Consider the following 23382-nt stretch of genomic DNA (forward strand, 5'->3'; position numbering starts at 1 on the left):
TAATGCAGCTTGTGTTATTCAGATGGAAACTGGTTATATTAAGAGCAATATCACTAAGCATATAGCTCCAAAATTATTTTTCCCTCATGAATTACAAAAGGATGGAGAAATAAATATTTTGCAGACTAAATCATGCGACAATCTCGCAGATTTATTCACTAAGTCCCTACCTTACTCCACATTTTCAAAATATGTTGAAGGTATAGGTATGAGAAGACTTAGAGACCTGCAAAATTCAGGAGGAGTAACTCTCACTGATACATAACAAGTTCACATCATATTGCACTCTTTTCTTTATGTGGTTTTTCTCTCACAAAGAGTTTTTATCATATAAAGTTTTTAATGAGACAATATTAATACAAGCGTATACCATATCACTCTTAATTTTCCCACAGGGTTTTTGTAAGGTGATATGAGGTATAGTAGAAATTTTAAAATGCAGGATTTTCATTTGATGGACTCAATCAAGGGGGAGTGTTAAGGATAAAATGATTTCGTCCACGTCAGCAATCCGGAGGAAGAAACACACTTAATATCAAAGGTGGAGATTAACAAGATCGACGGTCATTAGTTAATAGGATTAGTGTTAATAATATTCCTTTATGTAAATCCTGTTTCCGAACAGGCACCTTTTCCCTCTCTCCTACGACGAGGAAACCGTCTTTACATAAAGGAATATTATTAACACTAATCCTATTAACTAATGACCGTCGATCTTGTTAATCTCCACCTTTGATATTAAGTGTGTTTCTTCCTCCGGATTGCTGACGTGGACGAAATCATTTTATCCTTAACACTCCCCCTTGATTGAGTCCATCAAATGAAAATCCTGCATGCAGTCCCTTCTTTTTCTAACAGTACCTACGCGTGCAGGACCTGTGCATGCAGCTGCACGGATTACGAGAAACATTTTAAATTTGTTTTTTCATTATATCTTCTAATTAAAAGATTTAATCATCAAACCGATTTTATATCTATGTTTCTAAAATTTTTATGAACAAAATTAAATCACTCATGATGTATAATATTTGAAGATTTATTTATGCACTCCTCATTCTGACGCAGACAACCAAACATTAGCTATATCTGTACTGAATACACTAATGCAAACAAACAAACAAAAGCCTATGCACGAATCTAGCCTGTGCACAAAGAGTCTGGTTCCTTACATACGAACCAGGCTACCACCGTACAACAACCAATCACATGGATTGTGTGTGCATCGAGGCACACACATTCCTACAAATTCCATCTCTATCTGTTGACCTTGCATTGCAACAACCTCGCTCTATCGGCAAGTCCCGATGGGCGATGGCCGGACAAGAGCATCGCTGCCGGAGGATCGTGCTGTTCCCGTTGCCGTTCCAGGGCCACATCAGTCCTATGCTCCAGCTCGCCGAGCTGCTCCATGCGCGGGGCCTCGCCGTGACGGTCCTCCACACCGGCTTCAACGCCCCCGACGCCACGCGCCACCCGGAGCTCACCTTCGTCCCCATCCACGAGTCGTCGTTCCCCGACGAGGTCACGTCCCTCGGCACCGACATCGTCACGCAGCTCCTGGCCCTGAACGCCGCCTGCGAGGCGCCCTTCCGGGAGGCCCTCGCGTCGCTGCTCCGTGGTGGCCAGGACGTCGCGTGCGCGGTGGTCGACGGGCAGTGCTACTCGGCGCTGCGCGCGGCACACCGGCTGGGCGTCCCGGCGCTCGTGCTGCGGACAGACAGCGCCGCCACGTTCAGCAGCATGCTCGCCTACCCACGGCTGCGCGACGCCGGTTTCGTTCCCGTCAAAGGCAAGTAAAGAAAGACCGAACTCGCACTGGATGGATCGTGTCTGATAGATCTTGCAACGCACGGCACAGGCACTGCATGTCACTGCTGATTAGCTAGTTGCAGAGGAGAGGCTGGACGAGCCGGTGCCGGATCTCGAGCGGCTCCGAGCGCGGGACCTGATCCGCGTCGACGGCAGCGACACGGACGCGCTGTGCGGCTTCATCGCCCGCGTCGCCGACGCCGTCCGGGCCTCGGCGTCCGGCGTCGTCATCAACACGTTCGAGAGGATGGAGGCGTCGGAGCTGGCCAAGATCCAGCGCGAGCTGTCCCGTCCGGCGTTCGCGGTGGGGCCACTGCACTTGCTGTCCCAGGCACCGGCGGAGCAGAGCCTGCACGCGCCCGACCGCGGCTGCCTGGCTTGGCTGGACGACCACCCGCCGCGCTCCGTGCTGTACGTGAGCTTGGGAAGCGTGGCCTGCGTCGACCGCGGCGCATTCGTGGAGATGGCGTGGGGGCTGGCCCGCAGCGGGGTGTCGTTCCTCTGGGTTGTCCGGCCGGGCTTGGTCGGCGGCGTGCCGGAGGTTCCGCCGCTGCCAGATGGGTTCAGCGAGGAGGTACGGAACAGAGGGAAGATCGTCTCGTGGGCGCCACAGAGAGAGGTCTTGGCGCACGCCGCCACTGCTGCGTTCTGGACGCACTGCGGATGGAACTCCACGTTGGAGAGCGTTTGCGAAGGCGTGCCCATGCTTGTGCAGCCGTGCTTCGCGGACCAGATGGTGAATGCGAGATATGTCACGCATGAGTGGGGTGTTGGGCTTGAGGTTGGGGAAGAGATTGAGAGGGGCAGGGTCGCCATGGCGGTGACCAAACTGATGACCGGGGAAGACGCAGCTCAGATGAGGGGGAGGGCTTACCATCTCAAGATACTTGCATCTGCTGCTACTAGTTTGCCCATAGATAGCCTAATCCATTACATATCGTCCCTGTGAACTCCGAAAATTTGTCATGCCAAATTGTCAAATGCTAATATGTTGCAAACTTGCAATCTGTCAGGAATTTTAAGGCCTGTTTGGTTTGAGAGACTAAAGACCCTCTATTTTAATTTCATTTAGTTCATAAATTGTCAAATGGTGGGGCTAAAAAAGACTAAACTTTTTGTCTCTATTCCATCAAGGAGTGACTAAATTATATTAATTCTACTTTTTGTCCTTCTTTTATTTCAGTTGTACAATGGCATGACAGGACTAAATTCTATTATGATTTATTTAATGTGTTCTGAATACTTTAGTCCCTAGAGGGTAGGGAGGTATAATGCCCGTACGTTACGATGATATATAAAATATTCGATAAAATGTTAGTACCCAACGATTACATAAAAATAAACACCATATATATTATCGATCTTATTATCTCACAAAATTTTCGTTTACGGATCTTCAAGTTTCTTTCGACTGACTTCTCTCTATATAGTTAGAGCTCCCGCTCATGCAATTTCTCTTGTTCAATCCGAGCATCAAAATTGTTGTCAAATAAGGTTGCCTTAAGCAATTTTCAGATTTTTATTTTAGTATTACTTTTATCAATAGTTTTATTTAATTGATTAATTTATTTCATATCCACACATTTTAAATTTATCTATTGATATCAATTTTAACTTTAGCTTAGAGCTATTGTCACTCTTTTTATGTTTTTTCTATTAGTGTCTTATGAATACGTAATTTAAAATGAGGCCCGATGCCTAAGAATGATTCATTTCTCATGTTGGTGAACTCTTTTGATCATAAAACCACTTTTATGAATATTCATCTAATTGCTTGATCTCTTGTAGATTTAACTTCGAAATGTTCTTGCCTCCTCTCTAATGGATCTATAGTTTTTCCCCTATAAATATCGCTTTTTTAGGATGTGTTTGGTTGAGTAGTTGAGGATAATGGGGTGGCTCCATTCCTTTTTCTTGATGTTTGGTTTCAAACAAAAAAGGAGCGGAGCGGATCCTGGAGTCTCCATATGATAATTTATCATAAATAGTTGGAATGCTCCCGCTAAAAAAAACGACCGGATATGAGCGCTCTCCCGGACTTGAGTGTTCTCCCTCTACACGCATATGACTTTTTAACCAAACAAAGAACGGAATGGCTCCGCTCTATTCTACTCTTCAACCAAACAAAAAATAGAGCGGTTCTATTCTGTCTACCAAACACATAATAGAATGACTCCATTATAAAAACTGGAATAAAACCGCTCCATTCTGGTCGACTCTCCAACAAAACACACTTACCTTTCATGTATTGGAGCCATCCGCTAGAAGTCTAACACCACCATGTAGTTTCACGTGACCATGAGATAACTTTTAGTGAGTTGTCCTTTTAGATGTCGTGTAGTACCTCACAATACATTAATTTGTGCATACAACAAAAAAATATGATAGTTTGCATGGCAATGATAGCTCATACAATGGTGAGACTTGTCATATAGTTCTAAATTTTAGCTTATTAGGTGTTTACTATGTAAAACAACAACATATTTTTCTCACCTCGCTGTGGTTCTACTCCATCAGAATTAATATATGGCTTTGCATTAGACTATCTATGACACAATGAACATGTAGCATTATGCTTGTCCGTACCTAAATCGTAATGGTGACATATAGTTGAGGATGTACGATAGGACTAGTTGATCTTGTGCCATCTAGGTTACATACTTTGTATTAGGCATCTTCTTTTCCTTTTTGTGATAATGATCTTAGGTGATGGTATGATGGTCTTCTCATTTAGGTACTTCATGAGCTACGCGCCAAGAGCAGTAGGGAGGAATTGTGCATTGCACAAGATCCAGTTGTTCTAGGTATTTCTCGCTGACTACGGGGCCAAGGAACAATGCCAACGATGACGATGATGAGGTTGCCGCCATTTTTCTCTCTTTATCACTAGATGTCTTCAGAAGAGCTGGCTCTAGATACCATGAAAGGTTTGCTCAAAGCATAGTATCCTTCATTGAGGTTGATCGTATAAATTTAAATGCATGGCAGCTACAAAGTTTCATTAGATTAAAACTAGGTTATTTGACCAAGATACAAACTTGAATATCTATACTTAGAGTCCTAGTAAGAGTTCTAGCAATACAAGGCAAGCTCATGGTTTGTAGTTACATGAGGCACAAGGCATTTACAACATAGTTTCCTTTCTAACACTTTGAACAATTTTGCTCAACGTGAATGAAGTATTATTAGAGGTGGGTTTTTATGGACCAAGGCCAAAACAAGGTTTTAAACTTTGCCTTTTGGTATCGTTGGATACGCTCTTACAAAACCTATTTATGCCAAGTGTTGTTTTTATTCATGTTTTTAAAAACATAGTTGTATGTAAAAGTAAACTATTTGGAAGAATATTTTTTATTTCATCTTAAAAGCTATGGTAGGAGCGCTGCTAAATGTGTCACCAGGTTGGTCCAATTGGATACATATCGATGATGTGGACAAGCCATCGGCCGGTTCAGTCGACCGTCGGTGTCCCTGTCTATCAGTTGTTCCAATTGGTAGTGATTGTGTTTGAGCCAGACTGGTAAGTATCGATCGATGATACTTTCATGTGCATTGGATGGTAAATGGGTCGATATCAACCATCTTTAGCCATGTGGCGCGTTCTGATTGCTCCATGTCATTTTGAACCGTTTGTAGTCCAAAAAATACAAAACAAAATCAAAACAAAATCCTAGAATCTGGCATATAAATAGAGGGGTTCTTTGGGTTCTTTCATAGTCCTTACTCTACATTTCACACATCTCCCTTTACATTGTAGCCTCTCACTCTCTATTTTAAAATGGATCCTAGGTGGAGTCCAAACTTTCAAACCTTCACTACCTTGACAACGACCAATCTACACAACATCCTAACACTCCTATTGGTGTGGATGTCTCCTTCGATAGACTTTATTTTGCACATCATCGTCAGGAGAATATTTTTGTTTGTCCATGTTCCCTCACTCTACAATCCATACCCCTATTATCATCTTCTATATCCCTACTGACCTTCCATGGCTTCTCCTCCTCCTCCCAATGAAGATCCTACCATCGATGCTCGTCCTCCTACTACCACTAACATTCCTTCTCCTCCACCATTCACTTATCCACACCCTCCTACATATGTGTATGGATATCCATGTGGTGTCCCTCCATGTGGATCATATGGTTATCCACCATATGGTGCTCCTTCTTTGTTTCCTCATCGTTTGGTGCTCTTCCCCATACAATGCTCCTCCATATGGTGTCTGTCTTCCATTTCGTCCTCCTACAAGCATGATAATGCTCCCAACCGATGACAACAATGCTGCTTCGAACTACTCTGCTTATTCTGGTGCTTCTCAATTTCAATGGCGAGGGAAGTAGACAAGGATGGAGGATAAAAGGTGGTAAGTGCACATTTTTTTCAAAATTCACATATTTTTTAGGTCTATAATAGTATTTGAGTTTACATATTTTTAGATCCATGCATAACTACTGCACTCATTGGATCCAATAGATGGCAATGGTAAGAAGGGATTGACCTTCTAAGACCAAATAGCCAAAACCTACAACTCCACCATAGAAGCTCCTCACCATCGTACCACCTTTCTAAAGATATCTATAACTGATTCTATGTGTCCCGGCCAAGCGAAACAGATGATGATATGGTGCTTGAAGTGGCAAAGTGGAGCTTTTTGTAACTGAAAGGGAAATTGGGCTAACCATTTCCTATAATTAATTTTGGTGGTTGACGACCAACGCAAACCTATGGACTAACTAGTTTGTCTAGAATTCATGTATTACAGGTGCATAAGGTTCAACACAAACCAATAAAAGCATCAAGTTAGGGACACAATTTTAAAGGAGCAAAAGGGCTTGAGTGTGCTGAAGAATGGCGCACCGGACCGTCCGGTGTGCACACCATGACCGTACAAATATGAATCAGCCACTCTCAGGAAAATGGAGGCGCGCTCCGCTATAATTCACCGAACTGTCCGGTGTACCACCGGACTGTCCGGTGAGCCAGCAGAGCAACGGCTCTCTGCGCCAACGGTCGACTCTACGAACGCAACAGTGCGGAACATTGCCAAGTCAGAAGTTAGAGCGCAGAAGTCAGAACGCACCGGACTGTCCAGTGTGGCACCGGACTGTCCGGTGCCACAAGAAGACAAGCATCTCCAACGTCAACTGCTCAGAACCCTAACGACTGGGTAACGTGTCGGCACACCGGACAAGAAATAGGGCATGTCCGGTGCGCCCGTCGACAGAAACCTGGTTCTTTCTGTCCAACGGCTATTTGAGTGGTTGGGGGCTATAAATATCACCCCAACCGATGCCTTTGCCATATGTGAAGATTAGATTCATTATTTAACTTAAAATGGCTAAAAGTGCATACAATCTTGCTTTCATATGTGCACCAGTCCATTAGAATCTAACTCATGCCTTTGCCATATCTGTGCTCATATTGATATGATTCCAAGTTATGGTTATCAATTCTGTGTGAAGAAAACATCAATATGAAGAAGTAAATTTCCTTTGATTTGATTATAAGTGTCAAAAGGTGCATATACCTCTTTTCTGTCGCTATGCACTAATGTTAAGGTGTTTACTTCATGTCTGTGTGACTTTTGGATATGATTTGTTTGTATCTCTTATCTAAAGAAATCATCATTTGTCATATACTCCTTTGTGCTGCTAATATCTCTTTTTCAAGTATTTTCAATAAACTTAAAAGAAAAAATGGACAACTCTAAAGGGAGGACACTCAAATGAAAAGGAAGATGTCAAAAACAACAACACTTACTTAGACAGTAAGATAGTCAAATTAATCAATGGTGTGGTTGTAAGTATTCTAAACCTTTTTCATTTTGAGAATACAAGGCATAAGCTGATTATTACAAATTTTATATGCCTTAATCAAGATGTACAATGCTTCCCCCTATTTGTCTCTAAAAGAGAATGTATCTAACCAAGTCATTCAAATACTTGATGCACATCTTTAGGGGGAGCCAATTTCTATATCTTGATTATGTTGAAACTGACACTCAAGTTTGTGCATATGATTTGTGCAATCTTCATTATTATACTTGTGATCTACTTGATATATGTCAATAACGATTTGTTTAAAGAAAGGGGTCACTAGTAGTAGAATTCTCTCTTGTGCAAAATAATTTTGTATATTATCTTGAGCTTAGGATTTAAGTAACCAATACTAAGGACGAGCACAATGAAGAGAGTGTCTCTATGTGAAGGTACAAAAGGGTAAACTACTTCCTATCATTTACACTTGTACCTATATTCCCTCTTGTACATATATTACATACCTTTAAGATACAAGAGAAAGAAAAAGCATGTCGATCTATGCATAACCCTGCTTCATACCTAGTTCAACTTCTCAAAAATTTCACTCCTACTTTGATGCATTTCTGTTAAAACTGGATGAAGTAATATTCTTGTCAAAGAACTTAAAGCTTACCTTGTAATGAGGATAAGCTACCTTTGTTCCAAAGGTGGAGGTTCCTTAAGTTTCTTTGAAACCTCAAGGGTAAATGCATCAAATATTTATAACATGCTTTCGTAAGTGCATAGTCTGTCATGAGCATCATATTTGTATTATGACACATTGCACTTCTCACTTTCTATGATATAGATATGTTCTCATTTACCTCATTATGTGTATTTGGCATTTAAGGCCAAAATATGTATTCCTCTCAAGGCACATACTCAGGGGGAGCAACCTATATTATAGAACTATGATAAAGCTTAATTGACACATCTTTTTGATCATATCTCTTTCATTTAGTACAATTGCATATTTCTTATTCTTCTTATGCCAAGACTAATGTGTTATCAAGTATATTTCTATACTTAGACCTAGATTGAAAGGGAATTGGAGGATACGGCAAAGACAAGGCTTCCACTCAACACTCTGACGGTATCACTTAAACTTTGCCGCTACTCCACAAACTCTCAATGGTATAATCTTCACTTATATTTATTTTACCATTTGGGAGGTAATGTTACACTCCAAAGTAGGAGAAAATATAAAAGGGCTCCAAAGTTCTCCGTTTTTGGTGATTAATGCCAAAGGGGGAGAAAATATTAAGCCCAAAGCAAAAGGACCATAGGACCGCACCACCATTCCAAAAATTTTCGAAATGAAGATTTAATTGGTATTTTTTGAAATTGATGTATTCTCAATGTAGTATCAATTGGTATCTATGTTTCACTTGATTTGTGGGAGTAAAATTTCAATTGGGTATCTTTAAAACTTCACATTGATACGCAAAAATTCCAATTGGTATAAAATTTCAAATTGATATCTATTTCACAAACCCTCTTGAAAGCTAAGAGGAGAATTTCATTCAGGGGGAGTTTTTATTTAGTCAAAGGAAAAGCATTTGAAACAGGGAGGAATTTTCAAATCTTGAAAATGCTTCTTGCAATCTTATTCATATACCTTTGACTATTTGCAAAAGGATATTTGAAAAGATTTTCCAAAAGTTTTGCAAAAACAAAACATGTGGTGTAAAAGTGGTCCAAAATGTTAAACAAAAGAAAGCAATCCATTCGCTCTTATTCATACTTAGCAAGACTTTCAATTGGTTTAATTCCAAGTAACCTATGCATTGTCATCTCAATTGCAAACTAGTTACATTTCTACAATTCATATTTGCTTTGGTTTGTGTTGGCATCAATCACCAAAAAGGGGGAGATTGAAAGGGAAATTGGGCTAACCATTTCCTATAATTAATTTTGGTGGTTGACGACCAACGCAAACCTATGGACTAACTAGTTTGTCTAGAATTCATGTGTTACAGGTGCATAAGGTTCAACACAAACCAATAAAAGCATCAAGTTAGGGACACAATTTTAAAGGAGCAAAAGGACTTGAGTGTGCTGAAGAATGGCGCACCGGACCGTCCGGTGTGCCATCGGACAGTGTCCGGTGCACCATGACCATACAAATATGAATCAGCCACTCTCGGGAAAATGGAGGCGTGCTCCGCTATAATTCACCGGACTATCCGGTATACCACCGGACTGTCCGGTGAGCCAACGGAGCAACGACTCTTTGCGCCAACGGTCGACTCAGCGAACACAACAGTGCGGAATAGTGCCAAGTTAGAAGTCAGAGCGCAGAAGTCAGAACGCACCAGACTATCCGGTGTAGCAAGAAGACAAGCGTCTCCAATGGTCAACTGCTCAGAACCCTAACGACTGGGTGACGTGGCGACGCACGGACAAGGAACAGGGCATGTCCGATGGTGCACCGGACTGTCTGGTGCGCCCATCGACAGAAACCTGGTTCTTTCTGTCCAACAACTATTTGAGTGGTTGGGGGCTATAAATATCACCCCAACCGGCCATTTCAAAGTGTGGGAGCCCAAGCAACATATCAAGGCATATAGTTGACATATCCAAGCCCTCCCAACCACCTCCATTCATTGATCTATCTCATACACAAGATTTAGGCCACATCAAAGCCTCACAAGTGCCACAAAAGAGAGAACAAGCAAAAGAAAGCTACTCGTGCGTGTTTAGCGATAGTGCCTTGTGAGAATCATTGAGAGAAAGTGTATGCTACATCTTGTGATCATTTGAGCGTGGAGTTTTGACTCCCATTCATCTTCCTCCAAATCTTTTGGAGACTTGCAAAGCTAGCAAGAGAAACCTAAGAGAGTGGTGGTCCTTGCGGGGTCTTAGTGATCCTTGAGATTAAGAAGAAGCACTCGCCGGTCTTGGTGATTGGTGGAGAGAAGGAAAGGGTTAAAAGAGACCCGTCCTTAGTGGACTCCTCAACAGGGATTAGGTTCTTGGTGAACCGAACCTCGGTAAAACAAATCACACGTGTCACTTGTGTTTATTGCTTGTGATTTGTTTGTCTTCTCCCTCTCTAGGTTCTCTTGCACTATTCTTTGTCGATATCACTTTGTGTTGCCTCAAGTTAAATTCTCATACTTTGAAGCAACACCTTGCAAGAAAGAACTTGTGTTATTTCTCTTCTTATCTAAGCCCCTTGCATTACTCTCCATAAATATTTTAGTTGTGTTTCTTTGTATTACTTCCGCATCCTTTTAAAGCAACACTCTTTGCAAAGGACTTGGTTTTATACTCCGATAATGTGCATCTTGTTCTAACCACTAATCAAGGGATCAAGTTTGGGTTTAGAGTTATAATTTTTAGGTTTCACCTATTCACCCCCCTCTAGGCGACTTTCAGTAACAAGCCTGGCAAAATCAATTTCAAACAGAAGCACATGCATTGCACTCATCGCCATCAGCCGAAGTGGTGCGAAAGGCATGGTGAAGATGATTCGTGTTATGGGAGCAAAAGATCCCGTCTAAACTTGGACTTCGATTATAGCATTGCATCACAGGAAAGTGTGGACACACCACACCTTATTGATCATGATAGGGCAAAAGCTTAATGCAAAGGTAAGGACACAACAACAAGTTAACTATGGTAAGAAAGCTATGCAAGTGATGATGACATCACTCCTATACGTACAATCCATGGAGCGATAACATGAGCACGTGCACGATAGCTAAATCTCTAGGTTCGTTCTAACCTAATCAATTGTGTTTTAGAGCTTACGCTTGGTGCCATGCATGTTTTGATGATTAGCCTTTGCCAAATTCAGTTTTAGAGTCCATAGTAAGTTGGTGTCCTAGATTGAGTTTGGTTGCTGGTTTAGATTTGTTTTGGTTTAGTTTGATTCTTTCAATCTGCTGCCATCCCACAAAATCAATCTACAAAACAGATCACATCTACGAAATAGATCCCATCTACAAAACTGACCGCTTCCACCCTTCTTGTGCCTACCGAAACCCTGATTCAAAGTCCATTTTTGAAATGGCCATAACTTTTGCTCGGAACTCGAAATAGGGTGCATTTTTTTGAAATCACAAGATTTTTTTGGCATTCGATTCTCCCACTTTGCTTGGTTTGTCTTTTTAAAATCCCCAAAATAGGCCTAGAAATACTAGCTCACATTTTCCAAAAAAATTCCGCTGAATTTTCACCGATCTTGAAGATTTTCCAGAGGTTATATCCTTGCGCAAAAAATTCTCAAACTTGGTGTGTTTCCTTTTTATGTGCTACTGCAAAAGATAATATAAAAACTATTTGAAAAAAGAAAAGTAACAAAAAATAATGACTAGAGCAAAAATCAGGAAAATGAGAAAAATAGAAGAAAGAGTTGCACATAAGTAAGACTTAAAATTCATTCGGAGTCAACAGGAATCATCGAAACAAGAGTCCATATTCTATTTTGGTGGTGTGACACTGTCTTTTGGGCTATTGGCCCATGTATCACGTTGGAGCCTATTAAGGGTGCATCCAGTGGTCTTACATGCCCTAAACCTTATATGATCAGTAGTTGCCACCACCATCAGGGTTGGTTTTTTTTCTTAGATTCAATTTATCATCGAACAATGTCGATGTTCATTAGTTTGTGGTACCCCACCTCATGATTAATATTAGTTTTGATTGCATTTTTCTGTTCTTGCTTATGTTCTTGATTGCGCTTGCAGGGATAAGCCTTCTTGTTGAGGCCATTCATGTGTCACAAGTGATAACCAAGGGATCAATCTTGTAGTGATTGTGAGGAGTTGTTTGCTCGGAGCCTTGGATCATCAACGTCGAGATATCAACCCAATCAAGTTATCCTACCTCACGGAAGATCGGACATTTCTTCTATCAACAAGGCAAGACAGAGGATTACTAAACTAAATTGTTTGAGTAATTCAATAAATTGTTGGATAGCTCCATCGTCGTCATGGACAAAGACACAAAAAGAGGCCACAAGTTGGTCTCAAAAAATTGACAAAGCAACTCAAATTAGGTGAGAAAGATGCTGTGAAAGAGGTGGAAGAGAAAGATGAGTAGCACCGTATTATTTTTTTTTGAATTATGTAATTTTATTTTTGAGTTATTTAATTATTAACTTTTTATGAATCATGTATTGCTTAATTATGTTATCGTATATTTATATTTTGACAAAATGTTGTGTTTCATGTCAACTAAAAGTCTGTAAAAGAAAAGTTGATGTGACGCTGAGGTGATTATAAGAAAAGTTGATGTGACGCTGAGGTGACTAGAGGCTGACAGTAAATACAGTGCAGTAGAACATTACAGTAGATAAATGCGATGATCAATAACATAGTCCATAGATGTGACAATAGATACGAACCCGCAGGGTCGGAACCATACTCAACCTAACAATTTGTCCGAGGTATATGGTGTCCCCAACCTAGCTATTCTTCTTGGTTATGAATTGTTGGGTACTTAATTTAGCAAGCTATTGTTATATCACATACGAAGAATGACTACATTAATAAGCATGATATGAACTACAACTCTACAAGGATTAAAAGGTACATGAAGAATAGAAGAAATGGCCAGGCCCGAAGTTATTACTGGAGGACTAGCTACGGTCTTACCGCGCTCAAAGATGCATGTGGAATTTGGAACCACCACTCTATGGTGTACTATATATCAATGTTATAGGACATTTGTGCATGCTAATGCAAGGTTTATGGCCTAAGTTATGTAGACCTGTAGCATGTAGCATTCTGTTTTCGTATATCAAAGAAATCGATGGTTATTGATATCAATATTTGTTAATATCATGCGATTGATCAAGGAGGGATAAATACAAAAACACTTATGGGCCATTTAAATCTGATTATTTTAGAGAAATTAGAATCTACTAAATAGAGTGGGCGGAGCCATGCCTTTTTGTCAGTGTCAGCTGACCCCAACAATTTTCCGAATATCTAGTGGAGAAACACCGTTATCAAGAGCTAGTTCTATAGTGCGGATCAAGTAGATAATATTGATGACTCGATAAATTATTTGCTAGCTTCACTGATCACTACCTATTGGTCACTTGTTCTCAAATGCTAAGAATTAAGAACAAGGAAGCACAAATGTTAATGGTTAAAGACCTTCGTCTTTCAAAGCATTATCTCCCTAAGGGTATAATGATCTTCAGACGAAGGTCATGAAGGAAATACCTTCATCATTTCAATATGTAAGAATATAAACAGGGTTATATAGAAAAAGCATGAATAATTATATCAAATCGTCAGATTATTCATATTACCATTATATAATCATGAACAAATATTAATGATATCAAAATACATTTGTACCTTCGGCTTGACAGAAGGTAAAGGTTCGAGAGTGACGTGCGAGTGATTACAAGTTAGCTGAACAATACGGGGGTACTGTTCATCTATTTATAGGCACAGGACACATCCCGGACAAAATTACATTCATGTCCTTGATAACTAATCATAACTATGACACAAACTATCAGGGACTATGCGGTCTTTTCCTCTTTAAGTCGGTGTCATCCTTCGTCTCAAGCATGTCGTTATGTCGAAGCTCTTTCAATTGTAGTTTCGGCATACATCTTCATGTCACACCTGCTTGCATGTCATCTTGCCAAAGGTGCTTTTGCCCAGAGGACCTTCGGCGGAGAAGAAGGCCCCCAACAGTAGCCCCTTCGCGGTGCTAGATCGTTTTTTGTAACGAGCTCGATCTGCGAAAAACTCGAAGGCTTCGGAATGCCGAAGGTCCGAAAAACACCTTCTCTGAGCTCGTTGCCGAGAAACAATTATAATATTCCAAGCGTCAAGTGGTCCACCATTCAGTGAGTGCAGACGGCCTGGCGGTTCGCCTTCCCACCTGCAGCACTATATAAACAGATGAGTTGGTGAAGAGTTACCACAACATTCATTGCCATTGCACTGTTGTGCTGTTAAAAAATTTAACCCTAGCCGAAGCTTTCTGCACTGTGCTTTCAAGCGAACACTTCATCGTTTAAGGTTAGCTTCGTCAGACGGGTTAGCTTCGTCAAACTGTAAAAATCAATCAAAATGGCCAGAGTACGATCAACTACAAGGGTGTCTCATGAGGGGGAAGAAACCGAGGCCACTGAAACAACACCAATTTCAGAAGTAATGAAACGATCAGGTCTTGTTGTAGCTGACGAAGGTACTTCTAATGTCGAAGCTGAACAGACTGTGATTGAGGGTGAAGATGTTGAGAGCGAAGAAGACTACAGTATTCTGATCCCAACAAAGCCTAGTCATCTAGGTTTTGAAAAATCTACTATGTCTGAAGACGACATGCCTTTGATGATGAAACTAGGTTATTTTGGATAAGCTAAAAGGAAACATGCTCGATTTGCTGGAGAAGAGACTGCCCTAGAACCGAAGAAAGATGAAGTTGTGGTTTTCAAGAGCTTCTTCAGAGCGGGGCTTCGATTTCCCCTGAATGAGATGATAGGGGAAGTCCTAAAGAACTTCGAAATATATCTTTATCAGCTAACTCCTAATGCTATTGTTAGGCTCAGCGTTTTTATCTGGGCCTTTCGAAACCAAGGGATGATCCCAGATGCCGAAGCCTTCTACCGTGTGCATGAGTTGCACTATCAAACGAAGGCTAGGGCAGATGGTCTTCATGAAAATTTTGGTTGTTATAATTTTGCAAATCGAAAGGATACGAAGGCACTAGTCCTCATCTACTGCACAAAGTGGCCAACCGGTTGGAAAAAATGAATGGTTTTATATGAAGGCTGATGAGAAAAACAGGGACAAGCTGATGACAATGGTCATGAGTCCTCTGAGCTTGAACTTCAGAATGACCCGGCCCTTATGCAACATGCAACTGGGGTCACCCTGTCAACTAGCTGAAGTGGAATTTAGAGTGGTAGCTGAGCAGATCAGTACCAGAGACTTAGTGCAAGAATATTTGGCTAACAAAACATATCCTACATCAAGTGGCTGGGGAATCCCAAAGAAGAAGGAAGCGGGGAAGAAGTATGAACTCGTTCGACTTGCTTACCGCTTCAAATTTGAAAAACAATTTAAAAAACCATGTAAAGAATGGCTGGACATGACCGAGACAATGTGCAATGAAATACTTGGAAATTAACAAAGAATTGTTAATGTCATGCAAGCCATCGAGCGAACACTGCCGCCAGCCTCAGTATCCAAAATAACACCTATTAGAAGCACTGAGGCTATTGCCGAAGCTGATACCTCTACCGAAGCTGCAGCTGCTGCCGAAGCTGCCAACCTTGAGAGTACACTGTCAGGGATTGATAAAATTCTCTCGGACATGACTGCGGAATAAACAGCTGCGACTACAGAGAAGGTCATGGCCATAGTGCTTGACAAAGGGAAAAAGGTTGCTGATGTTGCTTCGGGAGAAAAGGACTTTTGACCTTTAGAACCTGGTAGGTCAAGAATTATCCGAGGCCGAAAAAGAGCTACAGGAATATGAGATATCCTGTGGCTACCAGCTAGGAGCTATGCTCTTTGATGGAATTGATGAAGGGGCCTTAGGATGCATTCGTGACCGCGCTGGGGCAAAGATAATCAGCACTATCAAAGAGTGTCGGTTTCCCGAAGCTTGAAGCTGACATTAGCGGCTACCGACGACAACATATCGTCGGCAGTCTGTTTTACTCCAATTTCAAGGTAAAATTCCTTTTGCTAGGCTTCTTTTATTTTTGTGGTGAAGCAAAATTTTCTAATGTCGGCTTATTTCTACAGATTATGCTACTAAGTAAGGCACTAAGAATGCAACAAGACCTCGAAGACAAGAAAAATGAAATCATAATTGAGGGCTTGGAAAATAAAATTAAAGATTACAAAGCTTCTCTAGAGAAAAAAGATTTCCTACTCCAAGCAACAGAGGGCTCGCTTGCAGAAATCCAAGCTGAACATGCTAGATTAAGGGAGGAGCTTCTTCAAAGTCAAGCAGCCTTGAAAGAAAAATCAAAGAACTTGGAACAAGAGAAAAAGGATCTGCAAGCAAAATATGATGCCGAAGCTAACAAAAATACAAAGCTAGAGAAATCTTTGAAAGACTTTCGAGATACGTGCTTGAATTTTGGCAGTCGCTGCGTGCAACGGTTGAAAAAGCTCTTCAGCTCGGTTGGGACCAACTCTGAAGATATTATCCCTTCGGTTGAAGACATACCAAATACCTTCGAACATATTGAAAATTAAATTGATGCACTTAATGAAGTGATAGCCGGGCATGGTGACTTATGTGCCCTGCTAGCTTCTCGTGGCACAGCTGCCGCATTTTTGAAGGCTGGTTGCACGCACGTGAAGACGGTAAATAGACCAACCTTCGGTCTGTCTCCAACAGATTTGATTGATATTCCCAGTGAATCCCAAAGCATCGGAAACAGATTCATAACTCAAATTTAGGCTAAGGTGGACGAGAGTTGGCTGGGAACGAAGCCCGAAGCTTTCTTAAACTGGTATGGAACTTATACCTGTTGCTTGCCTTGACCCTTGTGATTACTTTTTACCTTATACCGTTGTTTATCTGCAGGATGGTGATGCCGAAGGTTGATGATCCGAAGCACATAGCGAAGGCTGCCGAAGCTTCTCTTTAAACCTGCCTGTATAGACCTTAGGAACTTTTGTATTATCTTTGCAAAAACTGTAATTGAGAAATAAACAATACTATGTATATTCATCCATACCTTGTAATATATTTTTACCTTTTTATCCATATACAAATTGCTTTACTGTGGACGAAACTTGTATCTTTTGAGGCGAAGGCGAAAAACACCTTCCCTTATTTTCGTACACAACGAAGCATGTCCTTGTATAAAATGTATATGTTTGAAATGAAACTTCTTCGTGTTCATCGAAACACTGTCGTCGAATGTAACACCCTGAATTTAGGGGGTATAAAATTTCTTTCTAATTATCATCCAAATTCAGGTGTTACTCTTCTCTCTCTCATCCTAGGTTTTATCTCTCTCTAGATCCTCTCTCCCTTTTCCCTTTTAAGTAGAATTAAGCTTAAGTTAGGAGGTTTTAATTAATTATTTTTTGCCAAAATATTATGAGTCATGACATGTTGCATCATGCTGAGCTAAAAATATTCTTTAAAGTGTTGCACATGTTTGAATTTATTTGAATTTGAAACCTAATTTGAATTTGGAATTGAAAACCCTATAGAAAAGAAATAGAAAAGGAATTAGAAAATCCAGAGAAAAGAAAGAAGAAAAAGCAACCCAGTAGCCCAGCTCGGCCCAGCCAGGCCGCGCACCCGCGCACCCATGCCGCCTGACAGGCGGGCCCGCCTGTCAGCGGCTGCTTTCACTCCCGCGCGCGCTCTTTCTCTCTCTCGCCCTCTGCCTGCTGGGGCCGACCTGTCGGCGCTAGTTGCTTCGCCCGTGCGCGTCCCTCTTCTCTCTCTGTCTCGCGGGTCCGTGCTGCCAGGCGTTGAGCCGTTGCCCACGCGCCCCCTTTTCTCTCTGCGCCGTGGACCCTCCCTGTCAGTTCCGCCCTCCCCGCCCTCACCGTGGACCGGCGCGTGCGCACTCGCGCACGTCGCCAGAATTCTCGACCACGATACTCGCCCACGCGCCCCCAGCTCCCTCTTAGAGCCCTACCAGAGCCCGCACTCACTTCCTCGCCTCATTTCACACAACTCCACCCTCTCTCGCGCTCTGCCCACGCCGCCAAACACCGCGGGAGACCCGCGCCTGCTTCCTCGGCCATCCAGCTCACCGGAGACCGCGCCAAGCTACCTCCAGCTCCGCCCCGAGGTGAGACACCTTTGCCCGTGCCTAATTTCCCCGATTTCGCTCTGTGCTCGGCCAATTTTGGCATCGCCGGTGCTCGGCCGTGGCGGTCCGCCACGCCCACGCAGTGGCCGGCCAATTTCGCCCGGACCAGTGCCCCGATGTGAGTCCCTAAGGTACCCCTCTTTCTGCTGAAGCCTTCCCAAGCCTTAGCACGCCTCAAGCCCCCTCCCAATGGCCGGAATCCCTCACCGGAGTTCCTCTGGTCCGCCCAAGGCTTTCTCCCCACCGTTCTTCCCCCTCTATCCGCGGATTCATGGCCTTTTCCTCGCCACTGAGTTCGCCGTGGCATTCTCTCCCTCTCTGCCCAACTCTGGCGACCCCGGAACCACTCTAGCACATGCCTGCCTCAACTCCGGTGACCTCACCGTCACGGAGAGGAGCAGCGTCGCCCGCAGCCGTTCGTCCCTCCCTAGCCTGATCCCCTCCGTCTGATCTTGATCGCACGGCCCAGATCGCGGATACCACTTCGCGCATGTGCGCCTTGCCCCCTGGCCCACCTGTCAGCGCCCGTGTTTCCTGGCGCTAGGCCCGCTCGGTCAGTGCGCTCTCCCCCTCGGTCGTTGACGCCCCTGGCCCACCTGTCAGAGCTCGCCCGCCCCCGCGCGCGCCCTCGGCCGCAGATCTAATCTCGGCCGCCGGTTTTTGATCTAACGCTTAGAATCACCTGGTACCCCTTCGCACGGTAGTTTTATTAAAGAGACCCTCGGTTTGTTTAGAATCAACCCGCAGTCCCTGGTTTTCGTGCGCAGGCCCCTATAATCTTGCAGATTGAACCATGGACTTTTAAATATTCACAGAATTAGACCTAATTTCATATTTTGATTTCTCAAACTTGTTTATTTCATATCTTTTGTATATGAACTCCAAATTTAGTGATTCAAATTGCAAAATGTTCATAGTATTATTCTCTGTTCAAATAAATTAGTTCCATTTACACCTTGTGCTTCCTAATTTTATGGATAACTATTAACTAGTATATGTATAGATTTGGTGTATTTAATAAAATAAAAAAGGGAAAACCCTAGAGATTAAAACATGCCTAATCTTGTGAGATTAATAATGTGTATTACATGAATTCATCTCTGTTCTAATTTTTTGGGTCACAATAAAATAAATTGGACTTTGTTATGTATTTGTGAGTAACACTTAGAGAAATAATAATCTATTTCCAAATGAAGTTAGTTTATGATTACAATTTATGTTATACTTTGATCTCATTATTCCCTATTGTGTTTTTAAGATGTATTCCTATGTTTGTACATGTTTGGTGTGCTGTTCATTTGTACTTTCCAAATGTATTGAGTGCATGTTCGCTTTATTTAGACAACGAGCTGTTCTAGGTTCCTGAGTGTGTTGTTGGAGACCTTCCTGAGCAACAACCTGGTGAAGGCAAGTGTCCTCTAACCTATTATGTCCTACATACTTTATGATTCACTGTCCCGCATTACATTATCTAAACCTAAGGATTGACTAGTTTGTAGCAACCTGGTGACTAGTTTGTATGTACCTTATCCTTGTTTACCTTTTGGGTTATCATGGTTAGCATTTTGCTATTGCCTTAACTTTAATCAATGAACATGATGTGAACATTTATGATACGATATTGTTATCCTGATTATGTTGATGATCTTGTGATACTCTAGGGGGCTCAGGCCTTTTTTCTGAGTACCTCTCCGTAAGGACATGTTCGTGGAGTGAGCACCCGGGATAACAGTGCAACCATGAGGGTGGAATGGGACGCCCTTAGCTGATTAATTAGATGAACCTGGGGGTGTAGTTGACTTTGCCGGAGGGCCATCAATGGGGGCCGAGGCGTAGTGCTCGCTCTGGTAAGGTTGGGGTGCAGAGGTTCATTCGTTTTGGTTTTGTTAGTCACCCACCTTGGGGAGGTGTACTGCGTTTGTACGACTGGCAAAACCTAACGAGAAGCTATACATCGGGGGAGTCTTTGTAAAGGCTACGTAGTGTATCCCTAGCTGTTCAACTTGGTAGTGAAGATCGGGTCTGTACAACCTAGGCTGGAAAGAGATCATGACTCATGGGTAAAGTGTGCAACCTCTGCAGAGTGTTAGAAACTAGTATATCAGCTGAGCTCACGGTTAAGAGCAGCCTTAGGATCCTCTTTGATTAGAAGAACTTTGGATACGTTTATGATGATGGTTAACAATGGTGTTACAAATCTGATCTCTAGTATTTCCTCTTTTGAGGGAGTACTTTTGGGTAATAACTGGGTTTATTACTAAAACTTGGCTCTACTAATAATAATAAATACTTGACCAACTAAAAGCAATTGCTTAACCTCAACCCCACATACAGCTAGTCTACTTTAGCCAAACGGGACATTTGCTGAGTACGTTGATGTGTACTCACCCTTGCTTTACACACCATCCCCACCCCAGGTTGTCCCCATTGTACTCAGTGCTCAGGAGGTGATGCTGACAACATGGAGGACTTCGAGGAGTTCCAGGATTACGACGAGTTTTAGTTTACTTAGTGGCAAACCCCCAGTCAGCTGCCTGTGTAGGCTTATCATCTACGTTTCGTTTCTCCACACTTTGATAGTTATGTTAAAGACAATGGTTATGTAATAGACTCTGTGGATGTCATGGACATCTTGATGTAATTTAGTACCTTTCCGCTATTTATTTCGAGCACTGTGTGATGATGTCCAATTATGTAATCGCTGTGTACGTGAGTTTCTGATCCTGGCACGTACATGGTTCGCATTCGGTTTACCTTCCAAAACCGGGTGTGACATCGAAGCTGGAGTATTTCTGTTCGTGCTTCATGTTATGATGATGATTCTACGAATGTCTAAATGAATGTTTGTATGAATGCAATGAATGATGTAATGTAATATACAAATGAATGTCCCAAACACACACAAAGCCACACCCAGACTCTGCATCCCCTTAGGAACGACTTTGGAGTCTTTAAGCTCTGCATCCCCTTAGGAACGACTTTGGAGCTTCTTCACTTTCTATTTCGGTGGTATTTAAGCTTTGCATCCCCTTAGGAACGACTTTGGAGCTTCTTCACCTTCTATTTCGGTGGCATTTAAGCTCTGTATCCCCTTAGGAACGATTTTGAGCTTCTTCACCTTCTATTTCGGTGGCATTTAAGCTCTGCATCTCCTTAGGAACGACTTTGGAGCTTCTTCACCTTATATTTCGGTGGTATTTGGCTCTGCATTACCTTAGGAACGACTTCTGAGCTTTAGAACTTATGCTGCGCTCCCTTAGGAACGACTTCTGTAGCTTCGAAACTTACGCTGCGCTCCCTTAGGAACGACTTTTTGCAGCTTCGTCATCCTTTGTGATGACTACAGCTCTGCATCCCCTTAGGGACATCTTTTGAGCTTCTCCCTGTTTTCTTTTTGCAATCGATGGTGCAGGTTCTGATTTTACATATTACATCTTTGGGGAATTTTGGCCCTTGTATTGCGTAGGGCTAAATAAGAATGAATATTACAATCTATGGCCCCATTAAAAACCGTTCTCCCCTCCTGAAAGAAAAAGGGTGCCATAGGAAAAATGAAAAAGATTACATCAATTACACATAGTACCATCGAAGCTCATCTGCATTCCAAGATCTAGGTATGTCATTGTCGTCCATATCCTTCAATCTGTAAGAACCGGGTCTTGACGAAGATACTACCAGAAAAGGACCCTCCCACTTCAGTTGTAACTTGCCCACTGTATCTGGGTTGGCCACTCTCCGAAGCACCAAATGTCCTGGTTTGATGTTTTTCAATCGAACTTTCCTATCACGCCATCTTATTGTTTCGGCCTGATACTTATTGATGTGTTTTATGGCCTGAAGTCTGGTCCCTTCTATAGTGTCTTTTGTTGTTTGATAATCAGCTTCGTCCTCCGCTGAAGCTGTTGTTCTTATTGATCCTATCTTTGCTTCTTCTGGTGTTATTGCTTCGTCACCGAACAAGAGCTTAAAAGGTGTAAAACCTGTTGACCTTGACACAGTTGTGTTGTGGCTCCACACCACTTTAATCAACTCATCTGGCCACTTTCCTCTGGGCTGGTTGAAAATTAGCTTCACTATTCCTGTCATTATAATTCCATTTGCTCTTTCTACCAACCCATTTGATTCTGGATGCCTTACTGATGCAAAATGAATTTTTGTACCAATTCGGTCACAAAAATCTTTGAACGTTTTAGCATCAAATTGGGTTCCGTTATCCACAGTTATTGCCTTCGACACGCCGAAACGACAAACAATGTTTTGCCAAAAAAGTTTCTGTACTGTGGCCGAAGTTATTGTGACCAGGGGCTTTGCTTCGACCCACTTGGAAAAATATTCCACTGCTACAACGACATATTTCAAATTTCCTTGTGCCGGTGGAAGTGGGCCTAACAAGTCTAGACCCCACCTTTGCAGTGGCCAAGTTGGCTGTATTAACTGGGTTAGAGATAAAGGTTGTTTCTGGTCTCTTGCACATCTTTGGCAATTTTTCACATTTTTGAACCAGATCTGCTGCATCCGAAGCTGCCTTCGGCCAATAAAATCCTTGTCTAAAAACCTTCTCCAGCAAAGGCCTAGACCCAATATGAGATCCACATAAACTTGCATGTATTTCCTTCATCAGCTATTAACCTTCGGTTTTGGATAAACACTTTAGCAATGGAGAGCAGACTCCATATTTATATAACTCCCCTTCTATGATCACATATGGTCTTGTTCTCGCTTCCATCCTTTTATTATAGACTTCATCATCCGAAAGACAGTTACCATGGAGGAAATATATAATTTCAGTCCTCCAATCTTCACTATGTACAGGTGATATTGCAAGCACTGCTCTCTCCATAAGTTCGACTGAAGGTGCTTTTATTGTCTCAAAGAACACTTCCGAAGGCAAAGGGAGCCCCTACGCGCTGATTTAGCTAGCAAATCTGCATGCTTATTTTCCCCTCTTAGAATATTTTTTACAGAAAATCCTTCGAAAGAAGCCAAATATTTTTCAAG

At 42.2% G+C, this 23382-nt stretch overlaps 1 protein-coding gene across 1 annotated transcript; it reads left to right on the top strand.

Moving 5' to 3' along the window:
* The first annotated feature begins 1056 nt into the window (after nucleotides 1-1056).
* LOC100272862 (uncharacterized) lies at nucleotides 1057-2853 on the top strand. The gene is made up of 2 exons (NM_001147315.2): nucleotides 1057-1789; nucleotides 1893-2853. The coding sequence occupies exons 1-2, from the start codon at nucleotides 1207-1209 to the stop codon at nucleotides 2756-2758; spliced, it is 1449 nt and encodes a 482-aa protein (NP_001140787.1). The 5' UTR covers nucleotides 1057-1206; the 3' UTR covers nucleotides 2759-2853.
* Nucleotides 2854-23382: the final 20529 nt, after the last annotated feature.

This window comes from Zea mays, chromosome 7 (genome assembly GCF_902167145.1).
Source record: "Zea mays cultivar B73 chromosome 7, Zm-B73-REFERENCE-NAM-5.0, whole genome shotgun sequence".
NCBI lineage: Eukaryota > Viridiplantae > Streptophyta > Magnoliopsida > Poales > Poaceae > Zea > Zea mays.

What these genes read in the sequence shown, in the direction of transcription:
- LOC100272862 (NM_001147315.2), top strand. Translation starts at nt 1,207, where the DNA reads ATGGATTGTGTGTGCATCGAGGCACACACATTCCTACAAATTCCATCT. An exon ending in CGGTTTCGTTCCCGTCAAAG is followed by an intron (nt 1,790 to 1,892) that starts GCAAGTAAAGAA and finishes AGCTAGTTGCAG; the next exon opens with AGGAGAGGCTGGACGAGCCG.